This window comes from Urocitellus parryii, chromosome 4, assembly GCF_045843805.1.
Source record: "Urocitellus parryii isolate mUroPar1 chromosome 4, mUroPar1.hap1, whole genome shotgun sequence".
NCBI classification, from domain to species: Eukaryota; Metazoa; Chordata; class Mammalia; order Rodentia; family Sciuridae; genus Urocitellus; species Urocitellus parryii.
In genome coordinates this window covers 68,728,813-68,749,243 of record NC_135534.1, presented here as the reverse complement: position 1 = coordinate 68,749,243, position 20,431 = coordinate 68,728,813, and the positions used below count along the sequence as shown (strand labels likewise).

Here is a 20,431-nt window from a genome sequence, read left to right as displayed (position 1 = left end):
AGTAGCTGCCTGCCTCTTTGTATCTCTGTGATCCAAACCAGCAGTCCGGTATCCAAGCCCAGATTCCCAATATTTGGAGGACAGAATTCTTTTTGCCTACTGTGGCTCCCACAAGCCTCTGTTGCAGGAACACTTGCACAACTCCCTGCCTCAGGGTTGGGAGTGGGGAATGGATAGCTGCTACTGTGCTAAAACCTAAAAATGATGGGGATTAACCAGTTTACTATCCTAGCCTTTCACCTTCAATAGATACCAGAATTCCTAAACAGTAACTGCAGATTCTGCCATTGCTATTATCTAAGTAGGTAAACAGATCCTGGTGCTTTTTATTCAACAATCTTTCCAGAATCCTTTCTCTTCCTCATCCTTTGATAATATTTGATTGTTTCTAGTTTGGTAAATTATAATTAAAATTGAATATTCAGGTACAATTCTTTGTGAGCACACATTTTTTTATATTCCCCCAGATAAACACCTAAACATAAACATTGCTGAGTTAGTTGTATGGTAAATTTATGCTTAACTTCATAAGCAGCTGCCCGTTTTCTAAAGTAATTATATTCTTTCATGCCCATCAGCAATGGAAGATTTTAGAGTGAAAGGCAGCACTGATAACAATTATTCTGGGGCATTTGTCATAAAGTGGGTTTGTCCTGGGCAAACCAGAACCTATGGCCCCCCAAAGGTGATAAGTAGGAATAAATTAAATTTCTGCCTTCACCAGTGTTGTTTTAGTGAGACACTTAATAGAAATGCCTTGTAGGATCTAGTAGACATACTATAAGAAATATTGCAAAAACTAGATTTTTTAATGTAAAATAAAAGGAAACTTCATCTTTGCTCCTTTAGAAGAAATTGCTAATGAAGGAACTTATTCATGGTTCTTTTGATTCTCTCTCACCAGTAAAAGCTGATAACATATAAGTTTAGTCACCTATATTGGTTGCTATTAACATTATCTTTTATTTCTTTTGAGGTCACCCCACACACTATATCTCCCATGATATATTATACCCCCCAAAAAATAAAACTAATGTTTTGTCACATGAAACAGGTACATGATACAGATAAAGAGATGTGTGTCACATAAATCTTTACAATTTGGAGAATGTGCAGAACTCTAGCAAACCTTATTTCAGGTATAAGAGAGAGATTTAGTATGTGAATTATAACAGAACCCTGTTTTTTGTTTGTTTGTTTCAGGAACATTTATTAGTGACTTTTACTTAGTTTCTTCAACTGGGTAATTATTCTTGGATTTTCTCCTGATTCTACCATGGGATAGTGTGAAATAAAGTTCAATGAAAAGAATTGAATTCTAGTCAGAAGTACTTTAGGGACTACTGTACAAAGAGTTTTCTCAGAAATTTTCTTTCATACTTCTCTTAGCCAAAATATGTATTTGATTTGATAACATTGATATTTTATATATAGCTGTGGAGGGTTAAGTGTAACTTGGGATACATCCAGAATAATAGCTCAACCCAGAGTCTCTTGACCCTTTGTATAGGTCATACCATGATCCATATCATTAAGAGTATTTTTTAAAGTATTCATACAGCATTTACTATTTCTTTGTATCATTTGAAGCCATATTTATAAGTAAAACCAAATCAGAAGACAGAGGCACTAGCCATTTTATTATACATGCATCCTGAATGTTTCTTCTCAGGGGAACCAGGATCATTGGAGAATGGTAGGTTCATTATCATCTTTAGAGATAATAAATGAGATGGTTGTTAGTTTGCCTGTGGATGAATTAAGAGCTCGGAAAAGCCTGATTCTGAGAATTTTTATGCATATTGATGGAAAGTTAATGAAAGCTGCAAAATGTCATTTACTGAATATTCCTTAGGTATGCATCAGTACCTTTCTGAGAGACAGCCATTTTATCAGAAGAGAGAAGATGTACTTATAAACACACACACAAAAGTAGGACATGGGTTCTGTAAAGCACAGATGGTGGGGTGCAAGGGCAAAGAGGTCTGGCATAGTAGTGGCTATGAGGAAAATCAGATGTATATGACTAGGTCCTGGAGCAAATTCAGAAGCTCTTCCCATCAACTCTCTACTCCATTAATCTCTTTCCTTCTGACCCAGTATCTGAACACTCATTTTCTTTTAGTTGATTATCTTCTGCATTGTTGAGATTTCAACACTCTACTTCAGTGCTGGGCAGTAGAACTTAAACACATGATGAAACTGCTCTATATGGAAGCCACTGACTGACAGTTGAACACTTGAATGGACAGTGTGACTGTCATATTTCAAGGAATTTTAATTAAATGATTCAATTCTAACTAAATTTGGAAAGCCATATATGGCTAGGAGCTGCCATATCAAACAATGCAAATCTGGTTGGCCTTGGTCAGGTATTTAAGGCATCCATGTCACATGCATTTTGGAGTTTTCTGTTGCCCTTATCATAGTAACCATGTTTGTTAGACCTAAGTTCCTAATATCTGTTAATATTTGTTGAATTAAATCAAATGGACAGACACTAATAAAAGAAAGTTAGGAAGCTTGAAAAGCTTGAGTAGTAGCCTGGTAAATACTTTGGACACTGATACCAATGCCTGTCCTTTACTTTTATTATAATTTTGTCATTTTACTTTTTTTTCATTCCATTTGCTTATTCTTTCTGACTTGTTTTTGGTGTCTACGTATTATGTGAACACAAAATTAAAACTTTTAAAATACAGAGGTAAGATATTAATGTTCAACATCAGGGCCCCTCAAAATGTTTCATTTCCTTGGTGCCTTGTATGTATTTTCCTAATCCAATCCTTTTCCTTCCCCTGACAACTTGTCCCTATCCTCATGTTGCATTGAATCATTACTTTAATTTTTTTCTAGAGTTTTGTCACGGGTGTTTACATCTATGACCAGTACATTTAGTTTGAAAGTTTTTTGATTTTACATAAATAGAATCACTGTTTTTTTTGGTAACTTATTTTATTCATTTAACATTATAGTCCTCACAACATGCTTGTCGTTTCATTATGTTCTAAATTATATCCATGTTGTATAACCTATCATTTTCACTAAAGTAGAATAAATATTTCTTTGTGAATATGCCACAGATTATTTAGCTATTTTAATACTGGTGGATGTCTGAAATCCCTGTGCATGTCACTTGATACACAGAACAAGAGTTAGTGCAGGCTCCAAAGGATCATCTCTCTGCTATGCTTCATAACCAGTGTCCTAGTTGTCTTCTTTTCACCCCCTTCCTTTACCCTCCTTCTTCCCTTTTCTGCCTCCTCCTTTCTCTTCCTCTCTTCCTCCTTTCTTTCTTCTTCCTTTTCTCCCTCCTCCAATTCAAGGAAAATGAATAGGGGCTTTTCATGTTTTATTTCTGTGGTCTAAGTACGTCCTTAAAAGCAGTTTGCCTATTTCTAGACTGCCTTAGTGCCTTTATGCTTTTGTGTTCATAAACCAAGCTGTTGGATTTGGAGTCTGTCAAGAATGTTAGAAAATTTTCATTCTATGCAGATGGTACCACTGTATTGATTATTTGTGTCTTTTACTTATAATTAGCAGTTAGAATATCTAGATCATTGTTTCTCAACTCTGGGCATTAGAATGTCCCAGGAGTTTGCTTTTTTTTTTTTTCTTTTTCCTTTGTTTTGGGGAGAGAGGGTACTAGGGATTGAACCCAGGAGTGCTTTACTACTGAGCAACTCCCCAGCCCTAATAACTATTATCCATTTGTTGAACTATTTATATAGTTGATATTAGGTTAAGCTTTTGACATTTTATTTTATTTCATCTTTATAATAACCCTTGATAGATGTGTACTTAAACCTATGTTTGCATGGAGAAATTCAGAGACGTTAAAGACTTGCTTAAGTTGAGGAACCAGGAATTCAACTTAGATCTTTAATACCCACTCTTCATCACTACCCTAACCTTAAAAACTTAAGAGTCCTGGGGCTGAGGTTGTGGCTCAGCAGTAGAGCACTCACCTAGCACATGCAACGTGCTCGGTTCAGTCCTCAGCACCACATAAAAATAAATAAATAAATAAAAGATATTGTGTCCAACTACAACTAAAAAAAAAAATTTTTTTTTTTTTTTTTTAAGTTTAAAGTCCTGTGTGTGAGACTTGAGCCCCACAACTGTTGATAGTTCATGGCTATAGTCAGTCACCTATCTACTTCTCTAGTCTCATGCCTCATAAAAGATAAATCCTTAAAATCTTTGTAAACTTTTAATACACATCAATGTTTATAGCAGCTCAATTCACAATAGCTAACCTAGGTGTCCTTCAACAGATGAATGGATTAAAAAAGTGATACACAGCACACATATGGAATATTACTCAGCCTTAAAGAAGAATGAAATTATGGCATTTGCAGGTGAAAAGATGGACCCAGAGACTATCATGCTAAATGAAATAAGCCAATCCCAAAAAACCAAAGGCCTAATGTTTTCTCTGATATGCAGATGCTAATTCACAGTCTATGTTGGGTTCAGGAGCTAAGGAAGAATAGAGTTACTTTAGATTAGGTAGAGGGCAGTGAAGGGAGGGGAGGAGCCATAGGGGTAGAAAGGATAATACAATGAATCAGACATTATTACCTTATGTACACATATAACTAGGTGACTGGAGAGATTCTACATTGTATAATCAGAAGAAGGATAAATTATACTCCATTTTATATAATGTATCAAAGTGCATTCAACTGTCTAACTAATTAAAACAAATTTTAAAAATGTATACAAAAAATGGTACACATACCTAAATTAAATCCACTCTAATTCGTGTAATAATAACACATGACAAGTATGTTATGGTATTGATACTGATAATCCAGTGGACACAAGACAATAGTAAAATAGATGATCATTTTCTGGATGATGGGAAAATCACTCCACAAAGACTGTTAACTAAAGCCATGAATTCTCTTCAATTCATTGAACGTCTTACTGACATGACAGTAGAGAAGTAATATAGAGGTTGAGGTATGGAAAAAGTTTTTGATCAGTCTTATGCCAAGTAAGTTCTTTCCCAGCTAAAGAATAGCAGTTCCTCTATTCTTTCAAAATATGAAGCTTAGCTCTTAAATATCAGGTCCAGAAATAATAAATGGCCAAACAACCAGTGACCATTTTAAAATAATTGACTGGCCAACTCAAGGGCTTCATAAAACTCCACACATGTAAGAAGGTGACTTTTATATAGAACACTTTGTCATTTTATTTTTTATTTTCCAAAAAGCCATTTTTGTAGCTTTCTTGATTGATGTGTATTGAATGTAGTTTTGTTATCTTCAACATTGATGCCAAGCTCATGGTCTTTCCTTTTATAGCTTTCCTTTCTCTGTAATTTGGCAGAAGAATGGTTTTCAGTGCTAAGTGTTTTCTTTTTCTGCTGGTCTCTTCTCACAGCAGTACTGGCCTTCCACCTAGCTTTGTATCTTGTTTTAGAAATAGGCTTGTTCTCAGATTTTATTTTAAATGTTGCTATAAGCCTTGCTACAAATGGTTCTCATGTCTGTAGAAGACAGAACAAAAGAAATCTGCATATATTAAAACAGAAGTGGGGCCAGGGTTGTGGCTCAGTGGTAGCGCTTGCCTAACACACATGAGGCACTGGGGATTCGATTCTCAGCACCACATAAAAATAAATAAAATAAAGGCCTTGTGTCCATCTACAATAAAAATATTTAAAAAAAACACAGGAGGGGCTGGAGTTGTGGCTCTAGTGGTAGCGCACTCACCTAGTATGTGTGAGGCACTGGGTTCGATTCTCAGCACTACATAAAAACAAAATAAAGATATTGTATTCACCTAAAACTAAAAAATAAATATTTTTTTAAAAGAGTGGTTTTTCTATGGACCTAGAAACAAAATTATTGCAAAAGATACTAGAGTCAATGCCAAGCCTCCCCAGCCCCCATGCCTATAAAAATCTGAAGACTACAAAGACTAAAGACTTGCTAAAAGTTACAAAATAGTGATGAAAATTTATCATTCTCATTATTTTTATGAAGACAACACATCCTAGAGAGCTATGATTTTAACACATAAAGCAAACTATTCATAAGGCAGGGAAATATACAGACTACTTATCTTAGTTATCTTTGAGAAGGGAGAGTGTACTATGAATTTTTCCTTCTAATTTTCTAAGGTTTGTTGTTGTTTATTTGTTAGTTTGTTTACTGCAGTTTTTTAAATTTTTATTTTTTTATAACTTTATTTGTTTTTTATGTGGTTCTGAGGATTGAACCCGGTGCCACTCACATGCAAGGCAAGTGTTCTACCACTGAGCTGCAACCCTAGCCCCTAATTTTCTGAGCTTTTAAATGTTTAGTTATGAGCATCATTTTTGTCAGTATCTAATCAAGGCTGTAAGCATTGGAGTAGATCTGCATTTGAGTCTGCCTCCACCCTTTAACTTAACTGTGGCTCTGTGACTTTTGAGAAAGCTTCTTAACCTCTGTGAATCAAAAGTTTCTTACTTTGGAAAACAGAAATTGTAATAATAGTTTAAGGAATCAACTATGAAGGGGTTAGCTGTAAGGTTTTGACCTTTAATGTCTGGCTTACAAGGATGGCTCTCTACTGGTGATCACAACTTTTTTTTGGGGGGGTGGGGGGGTACCAGATATTGAACTCATAGGCATTCAATCCCTTGAGCCACATCCCCAGCCCTATTTTGTATTTTATTTAGAGACAGGGTCTCACTGAGTTGCTTCGTACCTTGCCATTGCTGAGGCTGGCTTAGAACTCTTGATCCTCCTGCCTCAGCCTCCCCAGCTGCTGGGATTACAGGCATGCGCCACCGCACCCTGCAGTAATTACTACTTTATAATAGTACACTTGATGCTGATGTAGGGTGATAATTATTGAATGGGTTAAACATTGTTCTGCTTAAAGACTGGATGCTAAAGTAGGCAATTTTCCAACATACCTTCCAGACTATTTTTTCTTTCTGTTAATTCAAAAGAAGCACTGTGGTCATCAGTTCTTACTCGATTACAATGTTACTTACTTCAACAATAAAAAGAGGCCAGGTGGCGCATACCTGTAATCCCAGCGGCTGCCGAGGCTGAGGCAGGAGGATCACAGGCTCAAAGCCAGCTTCAGTATTCACTGAGGCCCTAAACAATTTAGTGATACCGTCTCTAAATAAAATGTGAAAAGAAATGGGAATATAGCTCAGTGGTTAAATGCCCTTGGTTTCAATCCCTGGTACCAAAATAAATAAATAAAATAAAAAGAAATGAACTGGGGAAAAAAAAGTGTTACTGAGCTCTTGAGTACCTCAGTCAGAGCCTGCTATTTACTATAATTAAAGTAAAAATTCATAATACTCTTCTACATTTTATACTGGAGAACTTGCCAAGCATATCTAGGGAACCATTGTTAAATTTTAAAATCCCTATTGCTACTCATTCTGGAGCAACATATATAGAATTGCCATGTTGAAGCAAATGCCCTTATGCTTTGAATTTGGAGTTCTTGTATGAAACCACTATGTCTTTGTGCCTAGTACCTTAATACAAATATCACTCTTGAATAGCATTCCCATTAGCCTTCCTTGTATTTCAGAGCCTCCAAAGTAAATTTCAGCTATACCACATATGTATTTATGCCCTAAAAAATTCAACACTTTAATGTTAACATTTATATATACAGTTTCTTACAACGTAGTACCAATAATAAATGCCATGTTTTAAATTTTGATAACCTATTGCTAGCCTACTTATAGATGTCATAGTCACAGATTGGAAACCAAAGGCCATGTAACTTTTGATTTTACTGTTTGGGACAGACTGAATTGATTGACCCATTTTTAGGTATCCATTTTAGGTTCCCATCTTAGATACTGAGTGACAGCCCTAGTAAGGTGTATTTGAGTGTTTTTCTATATTTGTAATACTGTTGTTTATGAGGATGTTGTGCTTTTCCATTTGACAACTGAGGAAGCCCGTCATCATCATTAGTTACTCATTCATTCAGCATGAGCACCTGTTTTATCTAGACACTGGAGATGCAAACATGAATAAAACATGATGCTTATTCTGGAAAATTTCATAGTTAATGGAGGAAGGGAGATATTTTAAAATATAATTACATTTCATACATATCTATATGATAAATATATGAACAAAGTATTATATACAGGAGGAAATAATGAATTTGGGATACGTGGTCAGGTTTCAAAGAAGTAATGACGTAAAAGCCCAGTCCTGAAGGTTGGATGGGAATTTGCCATTTAGAATGAGAGGACCCTGGCATGTGTGCACACCTGTAATCCCAGCAGTTCAGGAGGCTAGGTAAGGCAGGAGGATCAAAAATTAAAGCCAGCCTCAGCAATTTAGCAAGGCCCTAAGCAACTGTCTCAAAATAAAAAATAAAAAGGACTAGAGATGTGGCTCAGTGCCCTTGGATTCAACATCAGGTACCTAAAAAATAAAATATATAGAGAGAATCAGGGGACAGGGAGTACTGGATGGAAAATGGCCTTTGCAGACCCCAAAGGTGCAGGAGCATGCTAGGTGAGGGAGGAAAGGCTACATGAGGGGAATCCTGAGTTGAAATCAAGAGTTTGAATGTTATCCTTTTGGCAGTTGGTAATCATTGAAGATTTTTAAATTAGGGATGATATAATCAGATTTGAGCCTGAAAACTCACAGTATTTTGGGCCAAGAGAAAGACAGGTGACAAACACCAGTCAAAAGCTGTTTATTTTTTAAGCAAAATACAAGGGTTTACCGCCAACACAGCAGCTGTGGAGATAAGAGTGACTAGCTTTGAGAGAATTTTCAAAGCGTAAACAATTGAGTTTTGTAATCAATATGTGGGACATGTGGGCAGTGGGGGTTGTAAGATCTGGCCTGGATGACTAAATAGATTAACTGAGATTAACAGCACTGGAAGAAAGGTAAAAAGAAAAGCAGAATTATTCATTATTTCGTTTTTGGAAATGGGACAAACGTTTTTATTTTGTACAAGATAAGTTGTCTTTTCAGGAACATTCTAATAAGCAAGTCTGTGTCTGAATCTTGGGGAAAAAGTTAACCATAGTAATATTTCTGAGTTCCTACTGTTTATTTTTCCCTTAAAGGCTAAAGTTCTCTGAGGTTAACCGATTATGATCTCATGAAGGTGGCTGTAGAACCAAAATATAAATGAACTTTTGAAAGAAAAAAAATCTCTTAGTTATTACTATAATTGTTTTACTGTTTCATTTCCCAGAGTATCTTAAAATGAAACAAAACTGGTATGTTTCTTTTTTATATAAAACATTTGTTTTCTACACTGCTTACTGATCTTAGTTTTACTTGCCTAATAATGAACATATAAAGAGTATTCCAGATAATAGCTGAGGATCCCAAATTTCTTGCTTTGTTTCTGCAAAAACAAAATTTATAATTAAGTCCTAAGAAATATTCCTTACATTGTATATGCTTGATCTGATCTCCATTTTTTTGCCCTGTCAAATATGAAGAACACTAAAATGTTCAAGAATGGAGATGTGTGTCCACTTCTTTGGGGGAATTTAAAATAAGGTTTGTTTGGGTTTTTGTTTTGTTTTCATTTGGATGGTTGAGCTGTAGTCTTTTTTTAAATCCAGGGGATAGACATTTCTTCAAAATCTGCCCTCACCCCCAAATTTCAAGGGTCAGATTTCAGCACCTATTGGAATATGTGGGTGGTTATGAAGGGCTCAGATAGACTTGGGATAAGGTAAATTGCTGCACATATCTGACATTTCTTTTTTCATGTATTTAAAAAATAAATTTGCACACCTTATTCACATGAAATTCTAATTTTTTGTGTTTCTATCTAGAATTTTTTGTGTTTCTATCTAGAATTCTCTGTGTGGTTTCTTGGGTGGTGGTATTTTTCCTTTACTTTGATCTTGATTGCCGTGAAATGTAGTTGCCTGCTGTTTAAGGCAGCTGCAGTAGGATGCACCCAGAAGTGGTTGTGTATCTATATTTAGAAAACCGTAGGGTTTGTAAAGCAGTTGCAAATTCCTTTGGGATAAAATGGTTTCTATAAATGTAACATTTTTAATGAAACTATTATTATCACCCATTAGAGAAGTAGAGAGCTAATATGTGTGGGCTTATGAATATGACAAAGGTACAGTTTTTTTTTAAGAGCTCACAGAGTACTTTAAATATTTAAAATTAATCATGTGAATCCTATTTTCATGACCTTCATCTTGAATTGCAGAGCTTTTACTCAAGTGTTTACCTTTGGTCCAACATTCCGAGCTGAGAATTCTCAGAGCCGGAGACACCTGGCAGAATTTTATATGGTAGAAGCAGAGATTTCTTTTGTTGAGAGTCTTCAAGATCTCATGCAGGTAGGTACACAGTTTTAAAATTTTAGATGTCTGTGACATTATATGGTTCTATGTATTTTTTATCCTGGATTTCTGTGAGTTACAGATAACTATAAGATAAAGAAGATGGAGAGCTATTATTAATTTAATAAACATTTACTGACTGCCGTTACTGTAATAGCTGAACATATGAGAGTCAGGTTTAAGTTCCTATCTCTGCTCTTCCACTTGCTATGCTATGAAGTTACCTAACCTTCATAATCTTTAGCTTTCTCTACTGTAAAAGGAGAATAATTGTACTTATTTTAAAAGGTGAAAGAATGTATATAATATAAAGCACCTAGCATGATATCTAGGAAATAAATATGCTTAGTAAATAGTAGCTCTTATTTGGTAGGAAAATAAATTTAAGACATCTGTAATATTTCAATAAACATCTATAAAGTTATTTTAGAAAAGATCTATAGGAACTGTCAGGGTTCATTTGAAGGGGCAAGGCACAAGTTTGGAGAGAGTCAGGAATCAGTTCATAAAAGACCTTGTATTTAAAGCCATGCTAAGGAGTTTGAACTTTGTCCAAAAGTAAAGGAGAAAATGTTCTAGTTGGAAAAGGCATGATCAGAGTTATATTTTATATAAATCTCTCTAAGCCAGATGCAGTGGCACACACATGTAATCCTAGCAGCTCAGGAGGCTGAGGCAGTAGGGTCACAAGTTTAAGGCCAGCCTTAGAAACTTAGTGAGACCCTGTCTCAAAAATCAAAAATAAAAAGGCCACTGAGTGTGATAACGCAAGCCTGTAAACCCAGCAACTCAGGAGGCTGAGGCAGAAGGATAGTAAGTTTGAGGCCAGCCTTAGCACTTCAGTGAAGCCCTAAGCAACTTAGTGAGACTCTGTCTCAAAATAAAAAATAAAATGGGCTGGGGAGGTAACACAGTGGTATAGTACCCCTGGGTTTAATTCCTAGTACCAAAACAAACAAACAAATTGATTTTTAATCTAGTTTTTTAATCATTGGTGATTAATATTCAGAAATATCGTGAAGCAGAAAGCACAGAGTCATTTTATTTGGAGCATTTTCTCTGTACTACATTTGCCGGTATTGTTTCAGATATATTCCAACGTAAGTCTAGGATTCATAAATAAGGATGGACAACCCCAGAAAGATGGACAGTTCAGCAGCTTTAGATGGGATGGACATGAGAGAGGTGGTAGATTCAGTGCCATTGTTCCCTGAGGGTTGTATAACAGCTACCTAAAACAGTTCTAATTTATACCCACTGTATTAATTTACCAGTTTTCTGTTTTATGGATCTTGCTGTTATGCTTGTCTTATAGACAAGCATAACAGCAAGATCCATAAAACAGAAAACTGTTTATATATATATATATATATATATATATATATATATATATATATATTATTTTTTAGTTTTAGGTGGACACAATATCTTTATTTTACATTTATGTGGTGCTGAGAATTGAACTCAGTGACTCATGCATGCTAGCCGAGTGCTCTGCAACTGAGCCCCAGCCCCCTGTCTTATATTCTTTTAAATTTCTAAATTTACATACATAAAAATTCATGTTTTGAGGAACACTGTACACTTCTCTAGTTAGAGAAGTTCAATCAAGATACAAAACAAAAATTTTTTTCAATACTGGGGATTGAACTCAGGGGCACTGTACCACTTAATTACATCCTCAGAAACACACACACACATACCCCTTTTTTTCTTTATTTTTGAGATAGGGTCTCACTAAGTTGCTGAGGCTGGCCTTAAACTTGTGATCCTCCTGCCTTAGCCTCCCCAGTAGCTGAGAGTACAGACATGTGCCAAACAATTTGGTCATTAGAAAATGACTGCCTCTTGCTGTCATTTTATATTCCAACCCTCCTCCTTCTGGCAACCACTGATCTGTTGTTCCTCTAAATAATCTTGCCCTTCCAAAATGTCATGTAAAAGGAATAATTACAGATTTTTTACTTTGTCTTCTGTCATGTAACATAATTATATGAGATTCATCCATGTTTATCAGTTGTTGCTTCTTTTTCCTGCTAGGTATTCATAGTACAGATGCATCTCAGCTCATTTATCCTTTCACCAGTTGGAGAACATTTGATTCAGTTAGTTTCTTAAAATAATGAACACAGTTGCTGTAAACATTCATATGCAAGTTTTGTATAAATATAAAGTTTTCATACTTCTCGGATAAGTTCCAGGGGTGAGATTGCTAGAAAAGTGTTTGGTGTTTAATTTTCATAGGAAACCAATCTATTTTCCAAAATGACTGAACCATTTTGCATTCTCTCTTGCAGTACACAAAAGTTTTGCATTTTTACTTCCTCACCAGCATTTAATTTTTTCAGGGGTGTGTGTGTGTGTGTGTGTGTGTATGTGTGTGTGTGTTAAGACATTCTGATGGCAATGTATAAGTATCTCATTGTGGTTTTACTTTGCATTTTCCTCATGCTCGTTGATGTTGAGCATCTTTTCATATGCTTATTAGCCGTCAGTTTATAGTCTTTGGTGAAGTATTTGATCAAAATGTTTTATTGGATTTTTGTTTTCTTATTGGATTTTGAAAAGTCTTTATTCCAAATAAAAGTACTTTTTCAGATATCTGATTTGCAAATATTTTCGCCCAACTGGTGGCTTATCTTTGCATTTTTTTTTAACAGTGTCATATATAGAGAAAAAGGCTTTAATTTTTATGAATGCTAATTCACCAGTTCTCTTGCTCTTAATGGCATTAAGAATGGTTTGAAGCCAGGTGCAGGGATGTGTGCCTATAATCCCAGCCACTCTGGAGGCTGAAGTGGAGAATTGTGAATTGGAAGCCAACCTGGAAGAAAAGAAAAAAAACAACTCAAGGTCACACAAGATTCTCATGATTTCTTCTGAAAGTGGTATCATCCACATTGTTGTATGCATCAGTAGTTCATTTCTTTTCATTGCTGAGTAGTATAATATGTATGTTTTTACCACAGTTTGCTTAATTTATATATTTATATATTATATATTTATACATATATAATTTTCAGTTTGGGGATATTATAATAAAACACCTGTGTACAGTTCATGTACATTTATGTATAGTTTTTGTGTGTGCATAAATACAAGTCTTTCTGTCTTTGCAAGAAATTTGCAAGAGTGCAATTGTTAGGTCATATGTTTAATTTCATAAGAAATTATGTTATTTTCAGCAATTTATTGTACCAGCAATGTATGAATGATCTAGTTTTTCTACATCCTTACCAGCATTGATGTGCTCACTGTTCTTTTCTAGGTATCTAATAGTACCACATTGTGTTTTTGATTTGCATTTTCCTACTGGCTGATGATACTGAACATCTTTTCATATACATATTTGCCATCTATAAGTCCTCTTCAGTGAAACGACTGTTCATGTCTTTTATGGACTGTTTTGTTTTCACTGTTGAGTTTTGAGGGTTCTTTATATATTGTAGGTACTAGTTCTTTGTTGGATATGTGGCTTCCAGATATGTTCTCCTAGTAAGTAACTTGCCTTTTCATTCTTTTAATTTTGGTGAGCTCTTTATCTTTGTTTTTTAACAGGTGGGTCACTGTATGTCTAGGTATGATTTTCTTTGAGTTTACCCTATTTATAATTTAGTGAACTCCTTGAATGTGTCCTTAGCCATTTGGGAAGAATTTTCAACCATTACTTCTTCACATTTTTTCTGTGTCTGTTTTCATCTTCTGATACACCAATAACACACATATGAGGCCTTTGGATATTGTCCCACAATTCTTCAGTTCTTTGTTCATTATTTAATCCATCATTTTTCTTTCCATAATTCAGACTGGGGCATTCAACTAATCTGTCTTCAAATGCACTAATCCTTTCCTTTGTTGTCTTCTTTCTGCTACTTTGCACCTTCAATGAAATTTTTATTTCAGATGCATATTTTCTCATTTCTTTTTTATCTCCTGAGAAGTCCTATCTCTGTTCATCTAAAGAATGTTTGTTTACCTTTATTTTGTGGAAGGTGGTTATTATACCTGCTTTAAGATCTTCATCAAATATTTTCCAAAATCTGGGTCTTCTGTGTGCTTACATCAGTGGATTGTCTTTTCCTCTTAGAATTCATCGAACTTCTCTGGTTCTTTTTCTGTCTGGTAATTTTAGACTCTATCCTAGATATTTTGAATGTCATATTCTGGGGCTCTGGTCCTGCTAAAATCCTGTGGAAGTGATATCATTTTGTAGTGTTGTTTTATCAGTCATTAAACCTAGGATCAGTAACCAATAAGATCTGTAAGTTCTGTCTCACTCTCTTTTGGCATTGGTTTCTATGTCAGTTTTCAAAGTCTTTGCTATGCTATTTTAGTCTGTCTATTGCATGTGCCACTCAGCAGTTACTCTGGAAATTGCACAGTGCTTTATACTGTAGTTCCTTGTTGGAAGGCCACCCTGTGCTTCTTTGGGTCGGTTGCACATGTGCCATGCTTCAGGGTGAACCCTGGCTTTATGGAAGTTCATACACAAAATTAGGGATCACCTTTTCCTGCTGTTCAGAATTTCCTTCATACTTTCTGGCTTCTTGAGACCCCCTAGCTCTGGTTCCTCTAGCCAGAAAGACAGATTTCTTTCACATTTTTATCCTTCACCATGTTATTTATTTCCAGGTGACTGTGGTCATCCATAATTAATTAGTTAGAAGTAGCAAGAGTAAAGGTGCTTAAATGAATGGAGATTCCCACATACACATTCTCCAAACAGCAGGGTCCTCCTCTCTCAGGTCCTGTAATTAGAGAAGTGGGTCTTTGGGAGTTCCAGGTATTCCACAACTGGGGCTGCCTTCAAGATAGAACCAGAAGAGAAAACAAAGAAGAGTAGAATACCAACGTAAGATTTCCCTGTAAACACTAAAACACGGAGACCTTTTCCCAGTTCTGTGGGAAGTAGCAACCTTCTCTCAAGAAGTTTTGCTTCCCATGCCTGCAAACAGTTCAATATTTCACTCCCAAATGAAAGCCAGAAGAAGGAAGAGTGGAATTGGGAAAAATCACCTTCACTACAGATTATTATTTAAGTCAGCCCATCACAAGGCTACCTATCACTGTTTACTTTTTTGAATCCTGAGGCAGTTGCTCTTTGTATTCTAACTGGATTTTTAAGTTATAATGGGTTAGAAAGATAGGGTGTAGTCAGCTTACTATAGTATAGCTAGAGAAACAGCCAGATTGAGAAACAAAATGGCTTAATTATTAATAATTCCCATTTTTTATATTCCATGCAAACAGAAACCAAAAACAAGTCACAGTAGCTATTTTTATTTCAGACAAAATAATCTTAAAGACAAAAGCTGAGGGGCTGGGGATGTGTCTCATTGGTGGTAGAGCCCTTCCCTAACAAGCATGAGGCCTTGGATTCAGTCCCTAGTACCACAAAGAGACAGAGTCACTACATAATGGTCAAGGGATCAATTCAACAAGAACATATAACAATGGTAAACATATGTTTACCTAAACCAGAACATCCAATTTTATAGAACAAATATTAGATCTAAAAGGAGAGATAGTGTCCAGCACAATAATAGTAGGAGAGTACATCCCTCTTTTATCAATGGATAGCCAGTCAAAAAAATCAACAAAAACCAGAGTTAAGCTATACTATAAATCAAATGAACTTAACAAAGAATTGTAAAACATTTTGTTCAATGTCTGCAGAATCGACATTCTTTTCTTCAGCACATGAAACATTGTCTACAATTAACAAGTCTCAACATCATCAAAAAATTGAAATCATATTATATCTTCTCTGATCCAAATGGAATAAAACTAGAAATTAACAAAAGAAATGTCAGAAACTATACAAAATTCTTAGAGCCTTATCACATGCTACTGAACAGTGAGTCATTGAAGAAATAAAAATCTTCAAATTCTTGAGAAACAAATGAAATGTAAACATGATATGCCAAAACGTAAAAACAGTACTGAGAGGGAAGTTCATAGCAATAGATGCCTACATCAAAAAATAGAAAGATTTCAAGTAAACAGTGATACGTATTAAGGATCTAGAAGAAAGTGAGCGCAAACCAATCTCAAAATTAATAGAAGGAACGAAATGCAAAGATTGGAGCAGAAATAAGTGAAATAGAGACTTTACAAATACAAAAATCAACAAATAAAGAGTTGGTTTTTTTGAAAAGGTAAACAAAATCAACAGATCTTTAGCCATACTAAGAATAAAAGAACCAAGTAAATAAAATTGGAGATGAAAAGAAGACATTACAACTGATACCACAGAAATACAAACAGTCATTAGATACTGTTTGGAACAACAAATTAGAAAACAAATTGGCTAAGTTTCTGAACACATTCACCCTACCAAAATTGAACCATGAAGACATAGAAAACTAGTAATGAGATTGAGTTGATAATAAAAAGTCTACCAACAAAGAAAAGTCCAGAATCAGGTGACTTCATTGCTGAATTATATCAAACTTTTAAGGAAGAACTAATACTAGTTCTTTACAAATTAAAAAAATTGAAATGAATTTTTCTAAACTCTTGCTATGGGGCCAACAACACCCTAACCCTGAAACCAGTCACTCATTCACATATACACACACATACACCCGACAACTGTAAACCATTATCCCTAATAAACTTGAATGCAAAAAGTCTAAATAAAAATACCTAATTCATGGGCTGGGGCTATAGCTCAGAGGTAGAGCTCTTGTCTAGCATGTGTGAGGCACTGGGTTCGATCCTCGGCACCACATAAATAAATAAAATAAAGGTACTGTGTCCATCTACAACTAAAAATAAAATATTTTTTTAAAATACCTAATTCTGAATAAAAAGTTAGCAAATTGAATCCCAAACCATATAAAAAGAATGCTTACCATAATCAAGTGGAATCAATTCCAGGATGCAAAGATGGTTCAACATATGCAAATCAATAAATATAATACATCACATCAACAATGAAAGATAAAAATCATATGTTCATCTCAGTAGATACAGAAAAAGCATTTGATAAATTCAACATTACTTCAATGCAAAAAACTTTGGACAAATTAGGTACAAAATAAATATTATAAAAGCTGTATATGACAAACCCATACCACTGAGCAGGCAAAGGCTGGAAGCATTTTTCCTAAGGTCTGGAACAAGACAAAGTGACTACTCTTATCACTCTTATTTGACATAATATTAGAAGTTTTAGCCAGAGCAATTAGTCAAGAGAGAGAAATAAAAGGCATACAAATAGAAAGGGAAAAAATCAAGGTATCCCTGTTCACAAATGCTATGATTCTATATAGAAAAACCTAAAGACTCTACTAAAAAACTACAAGAACTGATAAAATAATCAATGAAGTTGCAGCATAGAAAATTAATGTTAACATAAGCATTTTATATGCCAGTGATGAGATTGCTAAGAATAAGATTATGAAAGGAATCCTGTTCACAATAGCTATAAAAAATAAAATACCTAGGAATAAATTTAACCAAGAAGGAAAAGGACTTATACCCCCCAAAAAAAAAAATTGCAAAACTCCTATGGAAAAAAATGACACAAAAAATGTTTATGTTCTTTCCATGTTCACAGAGGAAGAATTAATATTATTAAAAGGTCTATAATTCCCAAAGTATTTATATATTCAATACAATCTTCATCAGAATACCAATGACATTCTTCACAGAATTAGAAAAAATAATTCCAAAATTCATGGACGCCCCAAAGACTCCAAACAGGCAAAGCAGTTTTGAGCAAAAATAACAAATCTGGAGGTATCACACTTCTTGATTTTAGACTATATCTCAAAACAATAGTAATAAAAACATGATGTTGACATAAAAACAGACATACAGACCAAAACAGAATTGAGCATAGAGAAATAACCCCATGCATCTACAGCCAGTTGATTTTCAGTAGAGGTGCTAAGAACACTCATTGGAGAAAAGACAGTATCTTCAGTAAATCATGCTGAGAAAATTGGGTATCCACATGCGGAAGAATAAAACTAGACCTCCTACATCTTATCACTAACAAAAATCAACCCAAGCCTGGTATGGTGTCATATGCTTGAAATCCCAGCAGCTCTAGAGGCTAAGACAGGAGGATCACGAGTTCAGAGCCAGCCTCAGCAATCCAAGGTGCTAAGCAACTCAGTGAGACCCTGTCTCTAAATTAAAAAATACAAAATAGGGCTGGGGATGTGGCTCAGTTCAATCCCCGGTATCAAAAGAAAAAATCAACTCAAATTAATTAAACACTTAAATGTGTGGGCTGGGGTGTTGCTCAGTGTGGAACACTTGCCTAACATATATGAGGCCCTGGGTTCAATCTCCAAACTTAAATATAAAAACTGAAACTAGCAAATTGAATCCTACTGGAAGAAAACTGGGAAAAACCTTCAGAACATCAGGATGGGTAAGGATTTTGTGGACTAAACTCCAAAAATATAGGAAATAAAAACAAAAATAGGATTTTATCAAACTGAAAAGTCTCTGCACAGCAAAGGAACCAAGCAACATAATGAAGAGACAGACTACAGAATGGAAGAAAATATTTGCAAACTATATACATATGACAAGGGGTTAATATCCAAAATATATAAGGAACTCCAAAAGCTCAGTAAGAAAAAAAGCAAAAAACTCAATTTAAAAATGGGCAATAGACCTGGATAGAGATTTCTCAAAAGAAGACATATGATGTCCAACAGATATATGAAAAAATCATCAGGGAAATGCAAATGAAAACCAGATATTGCCTCATCCCAGTAAGAATAGTTAGGGATAAGGAGGGATGGGGAAAGGTTGACCAATGGATACTAAGTTACAGTGAAATAGGAATAGAAGTTTGGTATGGAATTGCATATTAATGGTAACTAAAGACAATATAAATTATGTAGTATATGTCTTAGAAAACTGGACATTGAATATCTTCACCATGAACAAATGATAGATGATTGAGAAAATAGGTATGTTTAACCTGATACAAACATTACATAATATATAAACATATTGGACAACCACCTAGCACTCCATTGTCATATTCAATTTTTATGGTTTTTTTATAATAAAATATTTCTACTTTTCATTCTCAGAAGTACCCCAGTTTGGATAATTTGTTACATAATTACACAAAAAGTTCTTTGATTTTGTGAATTTTAATGCTGATCTCCTTGAATCTAATAATAACTAGACATTTAAATCAGAAGAATATTCAAGTTTTGGTGTCACTGATTTGCTGCTTGAATCATTGTACTCTACTGTTGGTATTTAAAGCATACACTGTTTGATGATTTAGATAGAATACAAACTTTTCCCCTAAAGAGAGAAGGAAAAGGTATACTGCCCCCAAAAGTAATGTCCCACTTCTCTTTTTCTTTATAAATTATATTCTGTGGAAATTATCATCTTAGTGAAGAGTAGTCTCATAAATATTAAATCAGAATGTTGTAACTCAGAGTCATTTCCCCTCATGAGTTACAAAGCAACTAATAATTACCGTTTAGTGCCATTGAGCAATACATTTTTAAAACATCTTAAAGTTATGTTAACTCTTCAGTTGAGTTTCTGTTTTCGTCAACTACATTTACAGAGTGTAGTCTAAAAGTCAAGGTTAGGGAAGTCAGTTATACTCATTTTCAAATGGATATTTACTTACTGCTCACAAATACACAAATTTAACAACCTCAGTGATCAGAGTCTTCATTTTATAAACAGGTGTATTGTGTTTTAGTCAGCTTTTTCACTGCTGTGACTTAAAGAACTGACAAGCAAATTTAAAGGAAGAAAAGTTTATTTGGGGGCTTGCAGTTTCAGAGGTCCCATCCATATATAGCAGGCTCCTTTCCTTGGGGATTGGGGTGAGACTGAACATCATGGCAGAAGAGTGTGGCAGAGGGAAGCAGCTCACATGGTGATCTGAAAGCAGAGAGAAACTCCACTCACCACTTGCCAACTATATACCCCAAAGGCACACCAATAATCCACCTCCTCCAGCCACATCCTACCTGCCTTCAGTTACCACTCAGTTAATCTCATCAGGGGATTAATCCACTGATTGGGTAAAGTCTCTCATAATCTGTTCATTTCTCCTCTAAACCGTCTTGCACTTACTTACACATGAGCTTT

At 35.0% G+C, this 20,431-nt stretch overlaps 1 protein-coding gene across 3 annotated transcripts in view; it reads left to right on the top strand.

The window, feature by feature from the left end:
* The window catches only part of Nars2 (asparaginyl-tRNA synthetase 2, mitochondrial), a 148,287-nt gene that overhangs the window by 90,072 nt on the left and 37,784 nt on the right, over positions 1-20,431 (top strand). For all 3 annotated transcript variants that reach the window (XM_077797640.1, XM_026387292.2, XM_026387293.2), the window contains one exon: positions 10,198-10,330. In XM_077797640.1, the coding sequence (XP_077653766.1) occupies positions 10,198-10,330 (133 nt within the window). The remainder of the gene's footprint in view (positions 1-10,197; positions 10,331-20,431) is intronic.